The following is a 22,361-nucleotide window of genomic DNA, read 5'->3' on the forward strand; positions in this document are numbered from 1 at the left end:
CTCATCTTTGCTTGTGCTGAAACGTTCACAGTGCATTTTCCTTATGGAAATGCTTTTCCTGCAAGGGGCTTCTGCTCCCCCTCCCCCTCCCGTTCCAGCTCCAGCTCCACCTCCAGCAGTGGCTCCCGCTCGTCTCCCTCCACAGATGGAAATGACGCCTAAACGCCCAGACAAAGCCACAAAGCCCAAACTCCCCCCTCGGCCACTGTCCAAGGTCTTCACCAGCAGTGAACATGGAGCAGCTGTGTTGCAGGTGTGTGAAAAGTGGTCAAACATTTCCTCAGGATGAGGACAGCATTAGACTTAAGACACTGTATTTTTTTTTATGTCCCACATTGCATATAACCAACCAAATCCAAAGAGTGAAAACAGTGGATTCACCAAACCCCATTTTAGGTTTTCAACATTATTAACTTACACGTGTGAAAATACACTGTGCCCAGATATTCATGATAAATACTGTTTTTCCCCAAAGGGATTTGATACTTTTCGCACTGATGAGACTCTCTGTGATGTTATCTTGGTTCCTGGGGACAGCAAGAAAACTTTCCCTGTCCACAGAGTTATCATGGCTTCATGCAGTGACTATTTCAAGGCAATGTTCACAGGTGAGTGGTCACCTCTCATAACCTAATACGATCAGGGATGGATCACTGAACGGGCCTTTTAGGAGCTCAGTTAGAAAACAAACAACTACAAACAGACACAGAAGCAACAAAAAGCTGACGCAAAACCTAAAAGAGTCGACATCAAATGGCCGAAAAAACTTTTTGTTTTTTGTTTCGATAGTAATTTTAGGTCAGGCTATTGTGTGTAATAGGTGAAAAGGACGAGAGCAGTGTTGCAGGTATATATATATATATATATATATATATATATATGTGTGTGTGTATGTGTGTGCGACTCAACCAATGGCTTGAACCTTCTCATCAATCTGGAACCTAACCCATGTGCAGGTAAGAGTACGGTAACCTGTAAACAATGAAGACTGCTGAGAAAACCTAGTGATACAACCCCCCACTCATACTGTCTGACCCCTAATGCTGGTAAAACAATAAGTGCAAATATTCACTTGATAAGTACTTAAAGGGAAAGACCAGCTTTTGTACAGAGGTGTACAGGATACATAAACCAAGATTCATTTTACGCTGCCAGTACCAACACTTTTGCTTTTGAATAAACATTTGCAGATAGTAAAAAGAGGAAGAATGTGTTGGCATCCTGATTCACTTCTGCATTGTGCTTCCTTTCGGCAGATACACTATTATCCTTCCACACCCTATTAACTACAGCACATCTTTGTTTGTCCTCGGCCCCAGAACAACGCAGCCTACGTTTACAGTGTCAGCTTTGTCTTTGCTTCCTGCTGACTGTGCAACTTGGATTTGTGTGTGCACAAGATAAATCTTAAGAATAATGCAAAGTCATTCTTTTACCTTGTCTTTGTCCCTTGTACTTAGGAGGCATGAGGGAGCAGGAGATGAGAGAGATCAAGCTGCATGGGGTCACTACAACAGGTTTACAGAACATCATAGACTTCATTTACACATCCAAAGTCAGCCTGGACATGGGTAATCTCCAGGATACACTGGAGGCTGCAAACTTCTTGCAGGTCATGCCTGTGCTGGGCTTTTGCAATCAGCTCCTGAGCAGTGAGGTGAGAGGTTGTTCTTTCAGTTTAATGTCCCTGCGTCAATTCTTTTCATTATATGCAAACACACTGGAAGCCTCAGTGTCTATTTTTTAGTACAGAACCCAAAGAAAAAAAAGCAACAAGAGTAAATAAAATAAGGAAAATCGGAAGGTACTTATCCATTTATTCTATTAATTTTCTGTACTGTTTCTTAATGCAGATCACTATTGAAAACTGTGTGGAAGTCGAGCGCATCGCCAATGATCTGCTTCTGGAGGATGTTTTGCTCAACATAGGTGAGAGATATAAAAGTTATTTACCAGAAACAATAGTACAACATTTGTTGTCTGTAAAAACTAATTGATGAGGTGGCAGAGAGCTTCCAACTATTATCTGTAGCAACACGATCACAAACAAACTGTGGTCCAGGCTTCCTTTGCTTCCCAACCTCGTAGAATTATGAAGGTTATGATTATTGTTTCTGTTGACCCTAGGTGAGTTTCTGGGCCAGAACCTGTCGGTGTTGGTGCAGTGTGGCCGATACCTCCAGCTCTCTGAGACCACCCTGGCCAACGCTCTGTCCAGCAACTCCCTGGAGGGTTTCTCTGAGATCGAGCTTTACCACATCGCCAGAGGATGGCTGGAACATGACCCTCCCAAGCGCCGCTCATCCGTCTACGCCTTGATGCGGCACATTCGCTTCCCACTAATGAGTCCCAGTGAGCTGATTCAGATCTCGCAGGATGATGAGGACGAAGGGGACTCCATGATGCGCTCTGAGACAGCCTGTGTGAACCTCCTGCTGGAGGCCAGCAACTATCAGATGATGCCGTTCATGCAGCCAGCCCTGCAAACCGAGAGGACACAAATACGTTCTGACTCCACGCACATCCTGGCGCTGGGAGGCGTGATGCGGCAGCAGCTGGTGGTGAGCCGGGAGCTGAGGCTGTATGATGAAGGGACCGGCCACTGGAGGGCCCTGAAGCCCATGGACGTGCCACGCTACCAGCACGGTGTGGCTCTTCTAGGAGGCTTCCTCTTCATTGTTGGAGGTCAGTGCATCAACTGTTCAGTGTACTGTCCACTCTGTAAATCTCACATCCAGCTGTTGTCAGGGCCAGGCTAAGAGGGGTGGCCTGATCAGCCCCAGAATCTGATTGCACCATCCCATGTCAGCTATTTCTGGCTTTTGAAGTCCAACGCAAAATCTTTGTTAAACTGAAACAGCAAATTACAAAAAAAGTAGAAGTTTCCTCGGCTTGAAAGCTAGAAGAACACAATCTGTCATCTTTATTTCCCAGGCTTACTAGCAAATGTTTCAAAAACACATTATCGGTCAGACTCCATCCCTTTTTAAATAGATAATATTGGTAATAGAGTATAATCACTTCCACGTGAAGTCTATCAACAGTCTAAGGAACATGAAAGTTCAGTTTTTAAGATATAAGAAATTGTGCTTAGACAAACACAAAGACTGTAATTAATTATTTAATATACTTTTTGTTTTCTAAGGCCAGAGCACATATGATAGCAAGGGTAAGACGGCCATAGACAGCGCTTACCGCTACGACCCGCGCTTTGACAAGTGGCTTCAGATCGCGTCTCTCAACGAGAAGAGGACCTTCTTCCACCTCAGTGCTCTGAAGGGGAAACTTTATGCGGTTGGAGGACGGAATGCCTCAGGAGACATCGGTGAATTGATCATCTATTTTCATTTTCATAATTGCATTTATTACAGCAGTTAAAATAACTGAACAGTTCCATGTAGCAACATGTGTGTGTCACTCCCGTTAGACACGGTGGAATGTTACAACCTGAGGAAAAATGAGTGGACATTTGTGACCAACATGGTGGAGCCGCACTATGGACATGCTGGAACAGTTCATGGGGCCCTCATGTACATCTCAGGTAAGACAACGCTGTCAGTGACTCTTGTGTTTTCAGACACAGCACACTCAGGCTTTGTTATTTACTATGGAAAAAAACACTCTGATGACAGTGACAGTAATTACAGGCCCTGGTACTGATTAGACAAATCAGTTGCTGAGGCTTTATTAAGCCAATAATAGGCAACTTTTGAGTTTCCAGATTGTGGAAACGCCTTTGACGCTTTTTGACCCTTGGTGGACTGGTTCAAATTTACATTTGAACATTTATGGATGCGTAACTTTGACTGACAGCTTATTAGACTATGAAAACCCTTCATTATTAAATTACTGACAGATTTGATTAAATTAAAGTGATAACTAATTAACTAAATCATTTCAGGCATCTAAGCCTTCATGCTAAAATGATGCGTTATCACCACACTCCACCATGTGCTTTTATTGAATAGGAAGTCATGTCACATGTGTTTTGATCTTTTTTTTACGTACCAAGAAGATGAAAGGGGGTTTCTAGGGGGCGGGGTTCTAAGGTCAGTCAAGGTGTTAATTAGTACTTATACACATCACCCTGTGTCAGGTGTACAGCAGGACTCCTGATGACACAGACAGTGTTTACAGGGACCATTTGTGCAGCCACCACATCTATTAAAAATAAATGTTCCCATAAATGAGGAAGCAAATAAAATCAATAAAAACAGGGTTACGTCTCACAGAAGTGTGGAGGCTCAAACTACAACCAAATTTGAACTGTGAATTCTGGATTTAGTTATTGTATTAATACATAACACAGACTCTTATCTTGAAATCTCTGTTCACGTCATTACAGCTTTTTGACTATTTGGACTGTTTTTAAATGCCACAAAACCTGCATACAGACAAAACCATGGCTGCCTCTGAGTCCACATTGCAACTCTGATCATTTAATGTATTCACATGGAAGCCAGATTTTGACAAAGCTTGTCTAAAGGTCACAAAAAGCTTTGAGAAGAGGAATTGTTCTCAAAGCTTGCTCGGCTGACCCATTTGAAACCACTTCCTGTTTAGCTGCATACTCCCACGAGTCGCTCTCCACATGATCTGAGGCAGGTTTCTTAGCAACTTTTGACAGGAAACCTAATAGATGCAGATTATTTAAAGGGCACGGTGGAAACATTGATAGTGTGATACCAAAAGCAACAGATTCTGCACAGTTTTCCACAGTATTAGGTCAGTGCAAGAATTAAGTTCCCAACCTTGAATACAACATGTGGTTTTGGATGCCGCATCAATTTCACATTCACTACAAGTACACTGCTTTTAGATCCACCAATCTCATAAATGCTTCAGAATCCCTGTTTGTGCTGGGAGGTGGTGGCATTCAAACACGCATCCCAACCCAAAGCTGTACCACTGGACCACCAGGCCTCTATCCATCTCTCTCTCTCTCTCTCCCTCTCTCTCTCTGTCTCTCTCTCTCTCTATATATATATATATATATACATATACACATGCATATACATACAAATCTGTATGTCTGTATCTTTTCTCCATATGCTGTTTTCCTATATCTGCTTTTTTAATGAAACACACAAGATCGTTTTGTGTTAACTTTTAATATTGTAATATTTGTTTGATTCTCCATTTGCTGCACAGGTGGCATCGCCCATGACACCTTCCAAAAAGAGCTTTGGTGCTACGATCCGGTGACGGACGCGTGGAGTCGACGGGCCGACATGATGGAGCTCCGCGGCCTTCACTGCATGTGCACCGTAGGAGACAGACTCTACGTCATGGGTGGGAATCACTTCCGGGGAAGCTGCGACTACGACGACGTCCTGGGCTGTGAGTACTACAGCCCCGACACCGACCAGTGGACTGTGGTGGCACCGCTGCTTTGCGGCCAGAGCGACGTTGGCGCGACGGTGTTTAACGAGCAGATCTACGTGGTGGGGGGCTATTCCTGGAACAGCAAATGTGTGGTTGACATTGTGCAGCGGTATGACCCAGTGCGGGACGTTTGGGACAGAGGGTTCGACGTGCTGGAGCCCCTGGGGGGGATTCGGGCCTGTACAATGACAGTTCAACTTCCAAAGGGGACAGTGGATGAGGCTCAGATACAAGAGTGTCCGCTGCCAACAGCTAAGAGCTGAGCTGCACCACTGAACATCTCTAGATCTTCTGTACGTCTGTAGATTGGCTGCCCAAGCTGGTCTTTGGCTGCAGCCGCTTAAAACTTTCACCAATATCCAACTCATTGCTCAAAAATAAACTAGTTCAGTTTGATATATAGTTTCTCAGCTGTTGAGAACTAAAATTATCTGTTTTTTGGTTGTGGATTTTTTTTTGCTTTGTATCCACAAACAGTTTTACTGTTAATCTCTGGTTCCATGTTATAGTTGGATTTAGATTATTATTATTCTTTTTAATGAGTAAATTTGACCTGTACTTTCTTCCCATCTCCTCTCTTTCGAGCAGCACTTTCAACGTGCAGTATGGACACAGGTCAGCAGCTGTGGAGACGCTGTCAAACTAACTAAAGCAGCAACAGTGTTACACTGAACTGTGTAACTCTGCAGCTGGAATAAGGAGTATTTGAACAGGCCTAAGTCATAAACTGGGAGCTAATGGCTGCTTCATCGGCCTCCAAAATAAATACCCATATAAATTTAAGTTGTACTCGCCGACCCATGAGCAGCACAGTCAGAGAATGCTGGAGGCTGTGGTGGACTCTGATCTCTGGCCAGTGGACGCAGGTCGGTCTGTAGCTGTAGCAGTTCGGAGGTTCCTACTGTGCACATGGTCCAGGCTGTTACCTGCTCACCTCTGGCAAATAAATGTCCTGTCTTCAGGCACATTTGTCACCCAAACGCTCAAGTACCGCCGTATTAAATGCAACTAGTATGTGCTTCACCAGTGAAGGGCTCTTTGCAGTGTGGAGTAACCGTTCTTTAAGGTGACAAGTACACTAAAACTGCAGTTTTGGGAAATGATGTTACCAACCTGATGGAGAGTGGCTGAGAGAAGATCCACCCTTCACTACAATAATCCAGCAATTATTGTTCAAATTACGCTTTACTTTACACGCCACTTTATTAGGTACACCTGTAAAATCTAATGCGATGCAATTCAGCACCTCTGCCATGAATTCTACTTTTACAATGTTAATGTCTCAGTTTTTGAGTTGGCACTGTGATAAAAGTGATAATTCTACTCTCTGTTTATCGTTGGAGTCGTGCTGGAGTTCATTATAAAAGGAGGTGGTCCTAATGTTTTGGCCCCCCTATTTAAAATGAATGAGGGGGGCAAAACTATGGGCTCAATAATGAAAATGATTTCTCTGTGTGTTTGTACCTGACTTGTGCATCAACATCCCAAAGTAAATTGCAGGCTGTGCGATGGTTTTTTATACTTAAACAATCTACAATAGTTACATAGATTAAAAATGGACATAAACAAAAATCCCCTGTGACTTTCTTTGCTTTCAGTTCATATAGCTTTACATAATTCCTCAGAAATGAGACTTAACCTCTGTGCCCCTTTAGTTTCACATGGACTGTACTGCAGCGAATTTCCCCACCGTCCCGTGTGAAACTGTGCGTGAGTGTTTAGTGATTCAGAGCAGGATTTTGTGCCATTAGAGTTTTAAGCTGAAAGACGATGAAACTGCCCTTGAAAAATTATCCTTCACTCACAGATAAGACAACACATGGCTGCCGTGCCAAGGACTACAAACACTGAAAAAGGAGACACTTTGATACACGAGAATGTGAACACGATAACAGAAATGAGAAATGTAAAAAAGAAGCTAGAAGTCATTTTGAATTCCCTTTAACTTCTCTGTCTAACAAGGCTTTGTTCACCTTGAGCCAATTCTTTACGTATTCCTCTACATAAAGACGTCAAAAGAAATCTATGCTGCTCAGCGAGGGACTGAAGCGTGTGAGAAAACAAGCCCTCAGCGTTATAGAGTATAGCAGTGAGTCGCCACAACCACAAGGTCACACATGCAAAAACTCTGCAATGCTCAGGGTTTCCACCACAGAGCTGGGTGACCCCGAAAACCAGGGCCAAGTGAATCTCATCACCGTGAAAGACAGAAGGACCATCTGGCAGACAGATGTCACCTTGAGAGTGGTGTTTTAATTTGCTGATCTCGCCGTGTCCCTTCCTCAGGAGTGGAAAGGCTCGGTACTCCATGTACTGGAGCACAGATTCTTTTTAAAGCCACGCTGTAAAATTGTTCATATGAATTTCTAAACAAAGTAGAAAAAGGGTCTGACTTTACTCGCTGCACTTTGCAGAGGATGTCTCATGTTGTCTGCTGTGGCCGTCTTTAAAGACAGAGATAATCAGCAATGTAACGCAATGTTTGTTCAGAAATAAACAGAAAAGTCAAATGAAAAAAAGAGAAATGCCAATTTACTGACTTTTACGTTGTTGCATAAAATGTTTGAGCGATTTCCTGCTACTGGCAGCTGCTGCTGAATTGAAAGGAGAAGTCGCCCCAAAATCTGCCATTCAACTCATATTCACGTTGTCGCGCTTATATGGCTCGTTGGTCTAGGTATGATTCTCATTTAGGGTGCGAGAGGTCCTGGGTTCAAATCCTGGATGAATTTTGTGAGCCCTGAATACTAAATTCGATGCATAAAAGAACATGTGTAACCACAAGCCCAGCGGTAAAGGCAGTCGTCCATGGACCAAAGGGTCACTCATCACCGTGAAAGACAGAAGTAACCTCTGTCTTTAACTGAAACTGAAATGTCTTAAACGTTGGTCTTTGAACCAATTCACAAAATGTCCAAACATGTCATATGTGTTAGAAAAGGGGCTTTTTTTAAAGTTAAAATCAAGACGTGAAATAGTTTAAAGTCTCAAAAGCAAACAGCTCAGAGAGTGTGACACAACGGTGACGTGCCAATACACTGTTAATATCTATTAAAGGCATCATATTCTATTCGTTAGCCACATGATTTACACTGTATATCTTAATCTACAAACTAAGGTGTTTTCCTTTAGTTTCTCTAATTTTTTATGCATTTGTGTTTGTTTTTTTCAACAATGTGAAAATAGCCTAGGTGAAGTATAACAATGGATATTTTATTGATATTTATCATATGCTGGCTCTGCCCCTGACTTGTAACACACCCTGTTATTCCCAACAAAATACAAGGTTGTGTCCTCCAGCAACGATTGTCCTTGGGATAAAAAAAATGCTCCGACCTCCATTTTGTCAGGATCCAGAAAGCATCACATTCCACCTTGTAGAGGCAGAGTCCGTCCCCTCTCGTCACACTGCTTTGGGGCTAAATCATTTCCTAGCAACATTTCTGTTCTTTACAAAAAGGCTGCGATGGCAGAAGGTGCCATCGTCCTCCCTCAGAACACAAAAGTGGTTGTTTTTTTTTCCTTCACTTTGAGCTTTTCATTTTCACGAGATTTGTGAAAAGAGAGCCCTGCAAAGAGGAGTTTTCAGGATTTAATTTAATTTTTTTGACCTCATATTAAAACAGAGTCGCCCCACAATGTCTCTGACAGGCGATGTGTGCGTTGTGACGGGAGCCTGTGGATTCCTGGGGAAGAGGCTAGTGAGGCTGTTGTTAGAAGAAGAGAAAATGGCTGAGATTCGACTTCTGGACAAACACGTACAGCCAGAATTTGTTTCAACTCTGCAGGGTAAAAATCTGTCTACACATTATGCTTTTTTTAATACATTATAAATCAGATCAATTCATTTTTTTATGGGTGGGTGCAGCTGCAATGCATTATGATTATAAAACACTGCCATAGATCTCCCTTTAACTAAGGTTATGGGGTCTTATACTGACAGATGTTTCTCTTAATTTGTCCACTCCTATGACGTTTAATGAAATAATCTGTACAGTTCATGAGCACCACACTACACCAGATGTGCAGCTTTGAAAACAGTCATAACTTCCTCGCCTCTCTGCAGACTGAGTGTATGCTGTACCTGAAATAATCCAGCCTCACAATGTGTCCTTTGCTGACTCTTTATTCTTGATTTAATGTGTGTCAGACTGTCGAGGAGACACCAAACTCACCGTTTTTGAGGGGGACCTCAGGGACGGTGGCTTTGCGAGAAAAGCCTGTCGAGGTGCATCACTTGTCTTCCACATCGCATCCATTATTGACATTAAGGAATCAGTGGAGTACAGTGAGATGTATGGGGTCAATGTCAAAGGTGAGACAATACTGACATTCCAAGCTCGTTCATCGCTCACTTCAACTTGAGCTGATATGCATATGATCCAATATTTCCAAATTTCTGTTGTGTTTTCTGTGCTTACAATTCGACTGACACTTTCACTTGTTTTAGTATAACGTTTAGTGATAATTTAGGCTTTTTGTCCGAGCCAAATGCAGACTCATATGTGTAAAACTTTTACCTAAAGACATGTAAGAAATAGTTTATTTAAACTGACAGTACAAAGATCTTCTAAGATAAGATAAACAGAAACATGATGGTATTTATAGTCTGTATAAAGTCAAGACTACATTTGCTTTGCAGGAACGCAGCTTCTCTTGGAGGCATGTATTCAAGAGAATGTGGTGTCCTTCATCTACACCAGCACCGTCGAGGTGATGGGACCGAACCCGAGGGGCGAGCCCATAATTAATGGCAGTGAGGACACGGCGTACGAGTCCACTCTGAAGTTTAACTACAGCAGGACTAAAAAGGAGGCCGAGCAGAGGACCCTGCAGGCCCACGGAGAGGTGCTTCAGAACGGGGGTCGACTGGCCACCTGCGCCCTCAGACCCATGTACATCTACGGGGAGGGTTGCCGCTTCATGCTGGGCCACATGGGCGATGGGATACGAAACAGCAACGTGCTGTTGCGCATGTCTCTGCCACAGGCCCGTGTTAACCCGGTCTATGTGGGCAACGTGGCTGTGGCTCACCTCCAAGCAGCTCGCAGCCTCAAAGATCCACAGAAAAGAAACGCTGTAGGAGGAAACTTCTACTTCATTGCTGATGACACTCCACCTGTGAGCTACTCTGACTTTAACCACGTCATGATGGCACCTCTGGGCTTCAGCATTCAGGAGAAACTGCCCATGCCGATCCCCTTCCTCTATGTTGTCTGTTTCTTTTTGGAGATGCTGACCACGATGCTGCGACCTCTCATACGCATCGTGCCGCCGCTGAACAGGCAGCTCCTCACCATGCTGAACACACCGTTCAGCTTCTCCTATCAGAGAGCTAAGAGGGACCTGGGATACGAGCCGAGACACACCTGGGAGGAATCGCGCAAACGCACCATGGAATGGCTCGCTGCAGAGCTCCCAAAAGAAAGGGAACGAATTAGAGCTAAATAATTAAGTTTTTAATACAATATAAACCACATCCCCTACTGCTAATTACCTGCATCGGGTGGGTTCATACCATCTGAGATGAGTGGGGAAGGAGACAAAGTGCATTAGTAGCTTCTGATCGACTAAACACACCTGATTTAGGTAATCAGCAGTGGGTAGTGCATCGATAGTTGTAAAAGAAGCAGAGCAGGGGTCTTTGAGGACAAAAAATGACAACAACTGTCCTAGAAATTACATTTATATACAAATAAATTGCAGGATCCCATGGTTTTACTACAAACTGAGTTTTAGTAACGTGTAAATCAAAACATGGTGGCTTGTGTTTCATGCATGAATAAACACAATGTATCATGAATCCTCTTCACTCTGAATCATTTTTCAGACCCCGTTACATGAACATCTCTGTGTCCCCACGGAAACAACTGTTTACAAGTCACATTTAGATTCTTAAGAGTGAGACAGTATTATATTAGTGATTAAAGTATCTTTTCCTTTTCAGCCTATCCCAGCTTTAATGATTCTCCAGTTCTCGAGTCCATCACAGGAACAACACAGAGAGACATAGACAGACAGACAGACAGCCATTTGCACTCACAATCAAACCCACAGGCAGCGTAGAGTCACCAAATCAACCGAAAGGGCCACAGTCTTTGAACTGTGGGCGAATCCCTCCAACAACAACAATATCAATAAGCAAAATGTTGATCGTTACACGATTTGGAGTGTTTGTGTGTGTGTGTGTGGGTATCATTAATTCCTCAACTTAAGAAATCTAGTGTATTCATAAGTGTCCCTAACTGCACAACTACTTGAAGATCTAAGAAAAAAAATCATATACAATAGTGGGGAGTAGCAGAGTGCACATCTTTACCTGCTTGAAGAAATGCATAAATGTCATAAAGCAATAAAGCCTGACTACATAGGGCACAAAATACATGACACAACCAAGAACATTAATTATAAAAGCACTGACCATGGGAAATTCCATCAATCAGTGATTTCTGTCAAAAGCAGAATAAACCTCTCCTCTTTTTTCTCAAACTCTTACTAATTCTTAGTCTCTCCTCTCTCTGTCTCTCTCTTTCTCAAACACACACACATACAGAAAGCAGTGTTCAGTCAGGCCAGAGTCCAGGATTTTACACAAACAGCCACTGAACACCAATGAGGTCACTGATCCACCATTGTTCAACCACTTGTCGGGCCCAGTATCAACCCAGTCTGGGAAAACACACATAACCCAGTGATGATTGGGTGAAAGGACAGTGGGCGGTTTGTTGTGGATACTTTCGGTGGAGCTTTCAAAGAAAAGAAACGCATTTCGCCAAGATAAGTAGAAACGTCGGTTTTGGATGGTTACATGGATCCCTGCCTGCTGTTTTCCAGTTAAAGGCTGGGTGTCATGCGAGAGTTGCACCACCGCACAGAGCTGGGATTTTCTCCAGCTAAAAGCTGATCTCCATCCCCCACAAATCTGAGTCTAAACTGAGCAGCTGAGCACAATTTGGCATTAACGAAAGCTCCTAGCCGCTGCTTCCACTGCTCTCCTTTACTTCAGAAATGTCTTGGGAACACAAAACAGTTTTTCTCTGTGTGTTGTTGGTTTACATCACATCACCATTGGAGGGTAAGTGTCTGTCTCATGAAGGAGATTTTTCCTCTGCATTGCTTTTTGGTATTTGTCAGATGTGCACTCAAAGCGAAACAGAAAGAGAACAGTTTTCTAAGACACAGCTACTGACTGTAAAGTAAAAAACGTTTTGAAATCCACATCACTTTAACTACAGAAATGAATAATTTTTGTAGCTTCAGCTGGAAATTACAGCACAATTTGTAAATATCGAGCACACATTTGGCATGTGATCACCTGCAGATAAATACACCGAATGTACTTTTTTTGTACACATTTCAAGTAATAATCCTGCGTTCAGCATTAACGTGTAATAGGAGCCCAAAATAAAATGTTTTAGAGAATCAAAAGTAAAATATTTGCTTTGCAAAAGCACAACCTTTGTGACTGATATTATCCCATATGACATATATGGACTTTTAGTACTGATGCAGCAATGTTTACGCAGCATTTAGCTGTTGTGGCAGTTTGGGGTGGAGCTAGTTCAAAGTGCATTATACAGAGTTAGCTGGTTAAATCTCTCTAAATATGATGTATGATAACAAGGTACTGCGTTACTGATAAGTGAAATACTGATATATTTTCAGGCCTCAAATACATTACTTAAATTAACCCTGTGAGATGTTTATAGGTGAAATAACTCATAAGAAAGTGTACTGTGCCAAGGGGCATCAACTTCACTTTACACCATCAGTACATAAATGTCGCATTTTAAAGAGGATGTTGCAGATGATGTTGTTATATAACATTTGTTGTACCTTCATCATCACACAGAAGTGATGATGACGGATTTATATCCATCCGTTATCTGTAACCACTTCCTGTTCAGGGTTGCAGAGAGCTGCAGACTGTCTGGGGAGACATACACAGACAGACAACTCCTCACACTCACACCCACTGGCAAGTTAGTCACCAATTACATGTCTTTGAACTGCGGGAGCAAACGGGAGAAAACCTAAGCAAGCACAAGGTGGTTCAAACCAGCGACCTCTCAGCTGTGAGGTGGCAGCACTAACCACTCCACCACTGTGCTGCCCTGCTTCACTATTTTATGTTTTGGTTTTGGTTTTGTCTGACTTCATCAACCTCAATGTTCAGACTGAGTGTCTTACCAACCAGGTGCAGAGGAAAGAGAGAAGTGTGCTGAGCTTACCAACACCACATGGCTCGGCTACCGGCAGCAGAGGGTCAAACTGCAGGTCCAGTACCTGCTGCTGACCAGAAGAAACATGGACTGTGCACAAATGTTCAACCAGGAGTCTCTCACTCAGCAGCCCTCCTACTTCAATACCTCCCTCCCAACTAAGGTCATCATCCATGGATACAGGTGGGAAGAAATCTCAGGCCAAGATGAATTTTTTTTTTTTTTTTTTGGATGATAAGAATTAACACTGATAAAGAAAATGCTAATATTTGTCAGCAAGCAACAATATAGTAAACAGCAGCAATATTACTTTAAAAATGGCACATTTGCAGTACAGCACACAGAAAAAACACACAGTAAAACTCTGTGTTTGCCTTTCTGACCCCCACCTACGGGTCACTCTACTCCTCTGACCCTCACTTCATTCCGCCATCCTTCCCCCACAGGGCCCTCGGTAGTAAACCATCCTGGGTGAAGGAGCTGGCGCAGGCCCTCCTCCAGGTGCAGGACGTGAACGTGGTGGCGGTGGACTGGGTCTACGGTGCCTCCTTCGCCTACAACCTTGTGGTGGAGAATTATAAAGAAGTGGCTCTGCAGATCTCTGTGCTCATCAACCAGCTGCAGGTGAGAGAAGCCCTGTGTTTCCCCACTTCATTTATTATTTGAAAAGCTAATTCCACGTGTTTTGAAGCTGCTCTTGTATAAGAGCAGTGTGATTAATATATAGTTTTTAAAAAAACAAGATTTATTAAAGTTAGAATTCCTTAGCAACACTTATGCAAGTACAAGTCTTTTGTGTTTTAAAATAAGTTTGACCTTTTCATTTTTCACCTAACTATACTGTAGCAACTCCACTTTATAGAAATACTCAGTTGAGGTTTGTGCATTTGTAATGTTACATTGCCAATGGAGAAGTACAAAGGTGTTTTCAGAAAATATACTACATATAAAAGTATTCTTGCACACATATTTTCAGAATAATGTACATTAAATGACTGCATTTGAATTCATGTGTTCATCACTTGCAGCTGGTGAAAGCAGAGTGAATTCATCTCTCTGCACCGCTGGTAGCTGGAGAATTTTCCCTGGGATCAAAAATATATTTAACTATAAATGTTGTAACTTTATTATATTCCATTTCAAGAAGTATAACTAATGAATGTAATGGAGCAAGAAGTGTTGTAGTATTTCCTTGTGTAATCTACTGGATTAAAAGCGTGAAAAAATGAAAATACTCAGACTTTAACGTCCTCTGGTCCGTAACATAACATGTTATAACCTGCCACTATAACTTTGGTTGATACTGTGAACTACTACAGCCACATTACTTTAAATCAAAGTCGTGAAGTGCTGCAAAAGCCCAAGTCCACCTTGTGTCTGGTTATGTCACATGAAAGCCAATGAGATTCACTGAAGTGGTGCAGTATTGTACTGTGCAGTAACACAGCTAAAACACTGCTAAAGTTGTTTTTCAAAGATGCATATTTCTGCTCACAGATAAACTGACCATGTTTCATGGGACTGCTGATAGAAATCTCAGACTGGTTGATGCATTTTTTTTTGACAAAGCTTAGCAAAAAGGTCCCACAAAAACAGCCTGAGGTAGAAAATAACTGTCTGACGGTCCTGTCCAACAGAAACACGGATGCCAACTGGAGTCCTTCCACTTCATTGGGGTCAGTCTCGGGGCGCATGTCGCTGGTTTTGTGGGGACCCTGTTTGAGGGGAGGATAGGACGAATCACAGGTGAGTCTTTCCTGGACGTTGATCGTGTCTCACAACATTTCCACGTTGAAAGCGCAGCACTTTTCTATTTTTAACATGTGTGTGTGCAGGTAAAATAACAAAAATGCCACAGCCCCAGGGGCCCAAGATGTGTGGGTGGCCCCTGGACACACGAGAGATGCAAAACAGTTCAAAAGAGACACTGAAGACGTGGACAGTCACTGGAGACTGAGTCCAAAACTCAGTTGTTCCTCTGAAGCAGTCCCCCTCCTTCCCCAGAACCCACCACCCACAAACAATACACCACTGTTTGGTTGTTTAGGTCTTTTTGTCTGAGTGGCTGGTGCGAGTCTGACGAGAAACGGCTGCTGACTGGACTTCTTTGTCTTTATGCATCCAAACCATCATTTACTCATCTACTGCATGTGAATTTATTTCCAATTCTCCAAATGGCAGCGCTAGATCTCACGCAGTGACGTTCAGAGCTGTGAACATTACACCACTAGTTGTGGTTCCATTAACAAATTGACTGCCTCACGAAATTGGTGACCACAAAACCAAACTGAAAAGCAGGTTCTGGAAACTAAACTGCCGATCAAATGGCTCAATGGGGAACAGTTGTTCTGAATTGGTTCAAAAATCATAAAGCATCAAATTACAACACACCATTGTTCTTAGTACCACAGCTTAAAGTTTAGCAAAGCTAAAAAAAAAAAGCTCCAAAACATCCAACATTCTGTTTTAAATTAACATAGAATTTTGACACTTTTTGTGTTGATATTCTGTGTTTTGCCTCCTTGTCATCCAGGCCTGGACCCTGCTGGACCCATGTTTAAAGGAGCCGACACCTACGACCGACTGGATCCCTCCGACGCCCAGTTTGTCGACGCCATTCACACAGACTCTGACTGTGAGAAAACTTTGACCTATCAAAGCCTTTAATAAGATGCACGCCGCTCTGCGAGGCTGAGCTTGCATAATGTGCACTGTGCAATAGAGGATTTGGGAACTATGCTCTTTCACCTCATGGGAAAGGTCAGCGGCTGAGCTGGGCTGCGGTGAAATATGTGCCGCAGTATGAGAAACTAAAAGGAAAATAATTTTGAATAACTTTTTAGGCAGAAATGCACAATATTTAGTGTTTCCAACTTCTCAGATAAGTCTTCTCAGTTTAAAATTCAAATTTTTTGTATGTGTCATTTTAAAGTTTGCCCTTTTTTTAGTTGGACTAAACGACACAGAACAGCAACTAAATTGTGTCTAAAATTCAAACAAGAACCTGTCACCCTGAATTATAGAATTTTGCTTTAATTTGTTTTATAAAACAACTGATGAAACCTAAATACTCAGAGGGTGTGTGTGTGTGTGTGTGCGCGCGCACTGAAACTAAAAAACAAAACTGAGGTTCTAGACACTGACCTGACAGGTTTTACTTTGAAAACCGCAGGTTTCTGTTCACTGTAAGTAAAGAGCATTAGTGCTGCAGCAAAAATGGATTCAGAGTTTTGTTTTGTGTCTCAGATTTTGGCATCTCCATCCCTGTCGGACATGTGGACTTCTTTCTAAACGGAGGGAAGGACCAGACCGGATGTGTCAGCTCCAGGTTTCCAACCAGTAAGTTCAAAGATGCAGACAAAGATGGAAATAGATGGCAAGATACTGTTAGTCTAAGCAGGAGGACTTTGAGACAAATGGGCATTAGGGTGGAGACGTTTTATCTGTGATCTTTGTCTGCAGACAGGAGCCTCTATGTAAACTCAGGGGGCCCAGCATCAAGAGAGCGTGCTGGGTTTTTTTGGTTTCTTGGTTTGGCTGTTGTAGCCTCTGAGGTCCAGCCCAGACTTTTGTTTTTGTTTGTCTTTAGGAAAATACGATACATGATTAAAGTAACATTTTTAATTTTTTTTTAAAAAATGGCCCGCAAACATCTGGCCCCTTTGCTGTTTCTGTTGTCAGTTTTCTTCTTTTTCCCAGTGTATGGCTACGTGATATGTGACCACATGAGGGCGCTGCACGTCTACATGAGTGCGCTCAACGGCTCGTGCCCGTTGGTGGGCATCCCATGCTCCAGTTATGAGGACTTCCTGAAGGGGAACTGTGTGCACTGTGACATGTTCAAGGGGACATGTCCAACTATAGGTGGGGAACCACTCTTCCTGAAGACTGAATATTTACGGACGTGGACACACGTCTTCACATTTCCAAGCCGTTTTGATGCTGTAGATGTGATGCCGGACTGCAGGTCTGGTCTCGTCCCACTGGCAGCTTTTGGCAGCTTCTTATCATTGAACCTCTGACAGGCCAACACACAGTTAATGAACACAGAGCTCTGTATTAGTGATGTGCATACAGCACTGACTCTCACTCACTTGAGGTGTGTGTGTGTGTGTGTGTTTCAGGCTTATCAGAAAACTGTGGGTTAACCAAATCATCAGTTCCTAAAGAGCAGAAGCTATTCCTCCTCACGACCTCTTCGCCACCGTTTTGTGGTAAGTGTGTGTGTAGTTATACCTTCAGCTTCAAAGCTTTCAGGCAGTCAATTGATCCTTATTTCCTGAAGTCTTTCAATAATTACTTGCCTTCTGAGGCGTACAGACCCTCAGACGTCTCTCTCGCTGATCTTGAGCCTTTGCTCTGCAATACCAAGTGGCTTGAGGATAAAGCCAAACCTCAAAGCCTCTGAGTGGTCTTGTCTCACCGGTCAGAAAGCCCAAAAGAGTGTTAAAATGGCTAAATAAAGCCAGAGTGATACAGTAAAGGCAGTGGATTATGGGATGGTAAACCTCAAGGAAATGTTGTATAGAAAGTAAAAGTTCAAACTGTGTTTTTAAATGTTGTAAGACTTTTGCAGCTATAGTAAAATTGTAGTTTAGTAGAAAGCGACTCTTATATGTCATAGACCATAATTACAAATCGTATGTTTTTCCACTCAGTTGGACCTTTTTTGGTGCTATTAGAGAAAAAAAACAAATTATGTCAAAACAGCAGTTAGGTTTTTAACAATCTAGTTAATAATCTATTGGAAAGTTTAATATATAGATCTTCTCTCGGTCCTGGTTTTAGTCACACATAAGGCGGAGCACTGTTAACATGTCCTCCGTGCGATTGAAGCCTTTCCATCCACTGAAACACGTTTCAGTGAAGAAGATTTGTATAAATATTCTTCCCCTCTGTGTTGGTGTTTCTCTGCTCAGCTCATCACATCCTGCTGCAGCTGGTTGTTTCTCCCCTGGGCAAAAGTGCTGAGGTGCAAGTGACGCTGAGAAGTCAGAACCTGAAAACGGAGCAGAGCCTCAAGCTGTAGGTACTACATCTCTAACAACACATTTCTATCCATCATAGTGTTTGACTAAATGGAATGAAGTTAAATGACTAGAGCTCCACATAGGTCTTAAAAGGTTTATTTAGAAAATTACCGAACGCAACTGCCGTTTCAGTAAATGTTTTCACAGTCTCAGTTGGTCAATCAACAGAAGGTTTTTCGTAATTAGCTCCACTCAGGTAGTTTTCAAATTTGGCACCATTTTCTGACTTTATAGAGGCAAAATACTGAACACATTAATGGGCAGATTCACTGTGTGCAGACTGAACAGCTTCACTGAATTAATTTAGTAGATACATTTTTACATGTGGCACTAAAATGTGTCAATTGGTAGAAATCAACAAAAACACACAAATTTGAAATTTCTTATAGAACAAAGATTGATTTCTTGTGTGTAGACCACAATATTGTTGTTATCTATTCTTACCACTGAATCCAAAGTCTCCCGTCAAACCAGAAGTTTGAGTCGCTCAAACGATAGTGTGAACACTCTTTGTTCAGCTCCCGTTGACGGACTCTACTTCAAAGCTTACATCTCAGAGATGGTACTTAAACTTGTTTATTAGAAAACATGAGTGGGCATCTTCTATTTTGGGACCAGAGAAGCCATCTGCTCTACTGTAAAGGCTCAGCCAGGTGCAAAGTACAGTGGCAGGAAAAAAGCCCCTGTGTTCAAATGAAGCTTTACCTTTTCGGATTTGGTATTTTTCTAGTTTTCTATCACATGGCATGTATAGTTGTTCCTGCAATATAACATTTTTGCATTTTAAAAAAGATGAGCCTTTATAAGAAGAAGAATTTGAATTTATAATCCACTTTCTTTAAGAACAATAAGAGCAAACTGCAGGAGATGGTCGATTCAGTCGCCTGTTGTCAATCTGTTCATTTAAACGCAGACGGCACTGAATGGTGATCACTGAAAAGTGTAGATTTGTCTGACTGTGACATTGTTTACATGCATGGTGTGTGTGTACTTCAGTCAGACCACCACCACAGTGTACAGCACGGTGTTGGCTCACCCCGTGGCTCTGTGCGAAACCGAGTCCATCGAGCTGAAGAACACGGGAGTGCGGTTCTACAGACAGGGAGACATCCACATCAAGTCTGTCTGTCTGCTCGAGTTCCCGTCTCTCAGGTAAACGCACCCGCTGCACCGCACACACCCACGACACGCTGGGTTTATCAGTTAGTTCAGAATCCTAATAGTTTCAGCTCTACTTGTGTCGAGGGATAACTGTTCCTCATTTGTCTGCTGTTTTGAGGTACAAATTGCTTAGATGCTACTTTACCTAAAGATGCTGATTCCCTGAGCAAATGACAGCCGGCACTGAAAAGTTTGCAGTTTTATGGAGCACAGCAAGATGAACACTTACTGGAGAAAATTTCTCTTCTGCCCACCTGCAAGTGCTAATATGTTTCTGAGAAACACATTCTGTTTTTTCTGTTTGTCTTTTTGTGCAGTTAGTTTTGTCCCTTTAGTTACAAATTACAAACTGAAACAACACAGCTGCACTCAATAATCTACAAGAGTTTCTCACAGATAGTGGGTCAGGCTTGTATGTCAGCCTATAATTCACAGAGATGCTGAGGTTTGCATGCTAGATGATAAATGGACGGGCATTTGAGGTAATTTGGACACAATGCAGGTTTTACAGCACTGTTTCCTTTGTCCCAATCCCGAACTCATTTTACTAAAGTCTAATTTCTAAAAAAATGTGACACTTCCAAGTTGATACCTTTTTATATAAAATATCTTCGTAGCTTTAGTAAATAAATAAAATGAAACTGTCATAGTAAAAAAACATGCCAGACATGATGATAGCAAAAACTTCATCTCAGAAATGAAGAACAAAAGCAGAAACTGTGTGTGTGTGTGTTTAAGGCGAGAGGAGCCGCTGTGTGTGAACAACATCAACATCAGACGAGTAGCTTCTTGGTCCCACGACTTTGTGCAGGTGTGCGGCATCTAGAGAGACGTCTGCTCCACAAGACGGTGACAGACGCAAGCAGAGAGTCTCCCAACATGAAGTCAGCAGCACATCAGCTTAATATTCTGAAAGAACGGTGTCACTCCCTCCAGGAAATGCTCAACATCGCAGTTCTTAAGTTACTGATGGATTTAGTCTTCTTAGGTATCAGTCGTTGCTCTTGACTTTAATCATATCCACCGTCAAACTATTGAAACATAACAAGGTCACACAGTGCGTTGTATCACAACTTAAATAAAATAAACATAAATACGTGAATGAAATACATGGCAGGATGCAAACGTAAATACACATACCTCACTGGCCGCACACATCTGAGAGGGAATGAATCCAAGATACCAAGACACGACTTCAGAAACTTAACAGAACATCACATAAGACACCTTAACCTGAAGCTTGAGGTTAACCATCATTCCACTGTTCGTCTTGTAACAAGTGTCCGTGTGCAACATAAGGAGAAACCTCGTTAGGAGACATAACTAATATGTAATCAAAATTTAAAAATGATACTTATAGCATTTCAAAAAATGATTAGAGTTAGCTCTCACACTTTATTCAGGATTTACTCTACTTTCTACTACCCACTGATCCTCTAACGTAACTGTTAAGGCGAACATTTAAATTGCTTATTTAAATCAGACTTTGACTTGTATGAAAAGTGTTTATAGAGTAAAAACATTTCCCGTGACCTGGTTTTAAACCAGGATCAGCTTCGGATTTATTTTTATTTTTTTTGTGGGTTCAAGCAATAAACGGAGAAACTGGAGTTGGAGTTTTCACTGTGAATGTGAATTTAACTGTATGTGTTGAGGATGCATCATATTTGCGAAGGGGATTTTCTCCTTTCTGCTATTTCATAAGTCAGTTTAAAAAGACAAATGCATTTAATTTGAGAACAGCATGGTACAAACGGACTGTACCCATCAGCCCATACTATGGTTCAGTAGGAAACCTAATACCATCCAGAAACTAAAGCAGAGTTTTCTTACCATTTTCTCACAGTCTCGCTCCCCACAGATGGTTTATAACAACGTCTGGTAGCATATGTCTGAAAAGATGTTATACGTGTTTCTGTTGTAAATAACGTGGTCTCTTCTCGTGCACTATTTTGCTCAGCTGAACAACCAATCAGCGTGGTTTCTTCTCCTATAATCAGCCGAGAAGCCACTAACGGGGGCAGGACTCGTGCAATCAGTGCAAAAACTGGACCGATGAAAGCAGGCTAACAGATTCCATCATACCTGGAACACAACCTTGTCAACTCAGTGACTAAATCGAAGATTGTAGGTCAGTGTTCATTTTGTAACTGTGACAGCAACAGTCAAGTGCACCATAAAACCTAATGAAGCCACTAGGAGGTAGGATGTTGCCTACTGAACCATAATCATGTGCCGATAAGGGCTGATAACAGCCTATTGGATGGTGCGATTCCTTCTTAAGCAGAAGCAGCTCTAAAATTGAGGCCTTAAATTACAGTGTGCAGTGGGTGCAGGATTGTGCCAAATGTCTTCTTACATTAAACTCAAACTTTTACAAGTTAACAAAACATTTCCACATCTTGAAAGAATGATGCAGATCCTCCTTTTTGTTAGCAGTTGTACAAAATGAGTGCATAAGAAAATTTGTTGATCACTGGACAAATGTGTCCAAATGTAGAAAGTTTGTGTGTCTGGCTGAATAAAGTCTTTGCAATGCTGAGTATAAGTGATTTGTGAAGCA

The 22,361-nt window shown here is 42.2% G+C and overlaps 3 protein-coding genes across 5 annotated transcripts; all 3 read left to right on the forward strand.

The window, feature by feature from the left end:
* Positions 1–34: 34 nt before the first annotated feature.
* LOC137132683 (kelch-like protein 9) lies at positions 35–7,846 on the forward strand. Its single transcript, XM_067515498.1, has 8 exons — positions 35–253; positions 476–608; positions 1,461–1,657; positions 1,854–1,929; positions 2,128–2,685; positions 3,146–3,325; positions 3,428–3,541; positions 5,152–7,846. Exons 1-8 carry the CDS (start codon positions 44–46, stop codon positions 5,646–5,648), a joined length of 1,965 nt encoding a protein of 654 aa, XP_067371599.1. The 5' UTR covers positions 35–43; the 3' UTR covers positions 5,649–7,846.
* A 959-nt stretch (positions 7,847–8,805) lies between these two features.
* hsd3b1 (hydroxy-delta-5-steroid dehydrogenase, 3 beta- and steroid delta-isomerase 1) lies at positions 8,806–11,145 on the forward strand. Its single transcript, XM_067515529.1, has 3 exons — positions 8,806–9,174; positions 9,536–9,700; positions 10,028–11,145. Exons 1-3 carry the CDS (start codon positions 9,024–9,026, stop codon positions 10,834–10,836), a joined length of 1,125 nt encoding a protein of 374 aa, XP_067371630.1. The 5' UTR covers positions 8,806–9,023; the 3' UTR covers positions 10,837–11,145.
* An 869-nt stretch (positions 11,146–12,014) lies between these two features.
* On the forward strand, positions 12,015–22,340 carry pla1a (phospholipase A1 member A). 3 transcript variants are annotated; one of them, XM_067515521.1, is made up of 11 exons: positions 12,019–12,460; positions 13,583–13,790; positions 14,054–14,231; positions 15,245–15,353; positions 16,141–16,242; positions 16,854–16,946; positions 17,289–17,471; positions 17,732–17,821; positions 18,527–18,632; positions 19,634–19,789; positions 20,537–22,340. In XM_067515521.1, exons 1-11 carry the CDS (start codon positions 12,394–12,396, stop codon positions 20,622–20,624), a joined length of 1,380 nt encoding a protein of 459 aa, XP_067371622.1. In that variant the 5' UTR covers positions 12,019–12,393; the 3' UTR covers positions 20,625–22,340. The 3 variants fall into 3 exon arrangements, with proteins under 3 accessions (XP_067371624.1, XP_067371622.1, XP_067371623.1); XM_067515522.1 differs by having other exon boundaries at positions 12,020–12,460; positions 17,307–17,471; XM_067515523.1 differs by lacking the exon at positions 20,537–22,340 and having other exon boundaries at positions 12,015–12,460; positions 18,527–18,636; positions 19,634–19,771.
* The last annotated feature ends 21 nt before the right edge of the window (positions 22,341–22,361 follow it).

This window comes from Channa argus, chromosome 9 (assembly GCF_033026475.1).
Source record: "Channa argus isolate prfri chromosome 9, Channa argus male v1.0, whole genome shotgun sequence".
NCBI lineage: Eukaryota > Metazoa > Chordata > Actinopteri > Anabantiformes > Channidae > Channa > Channa argus.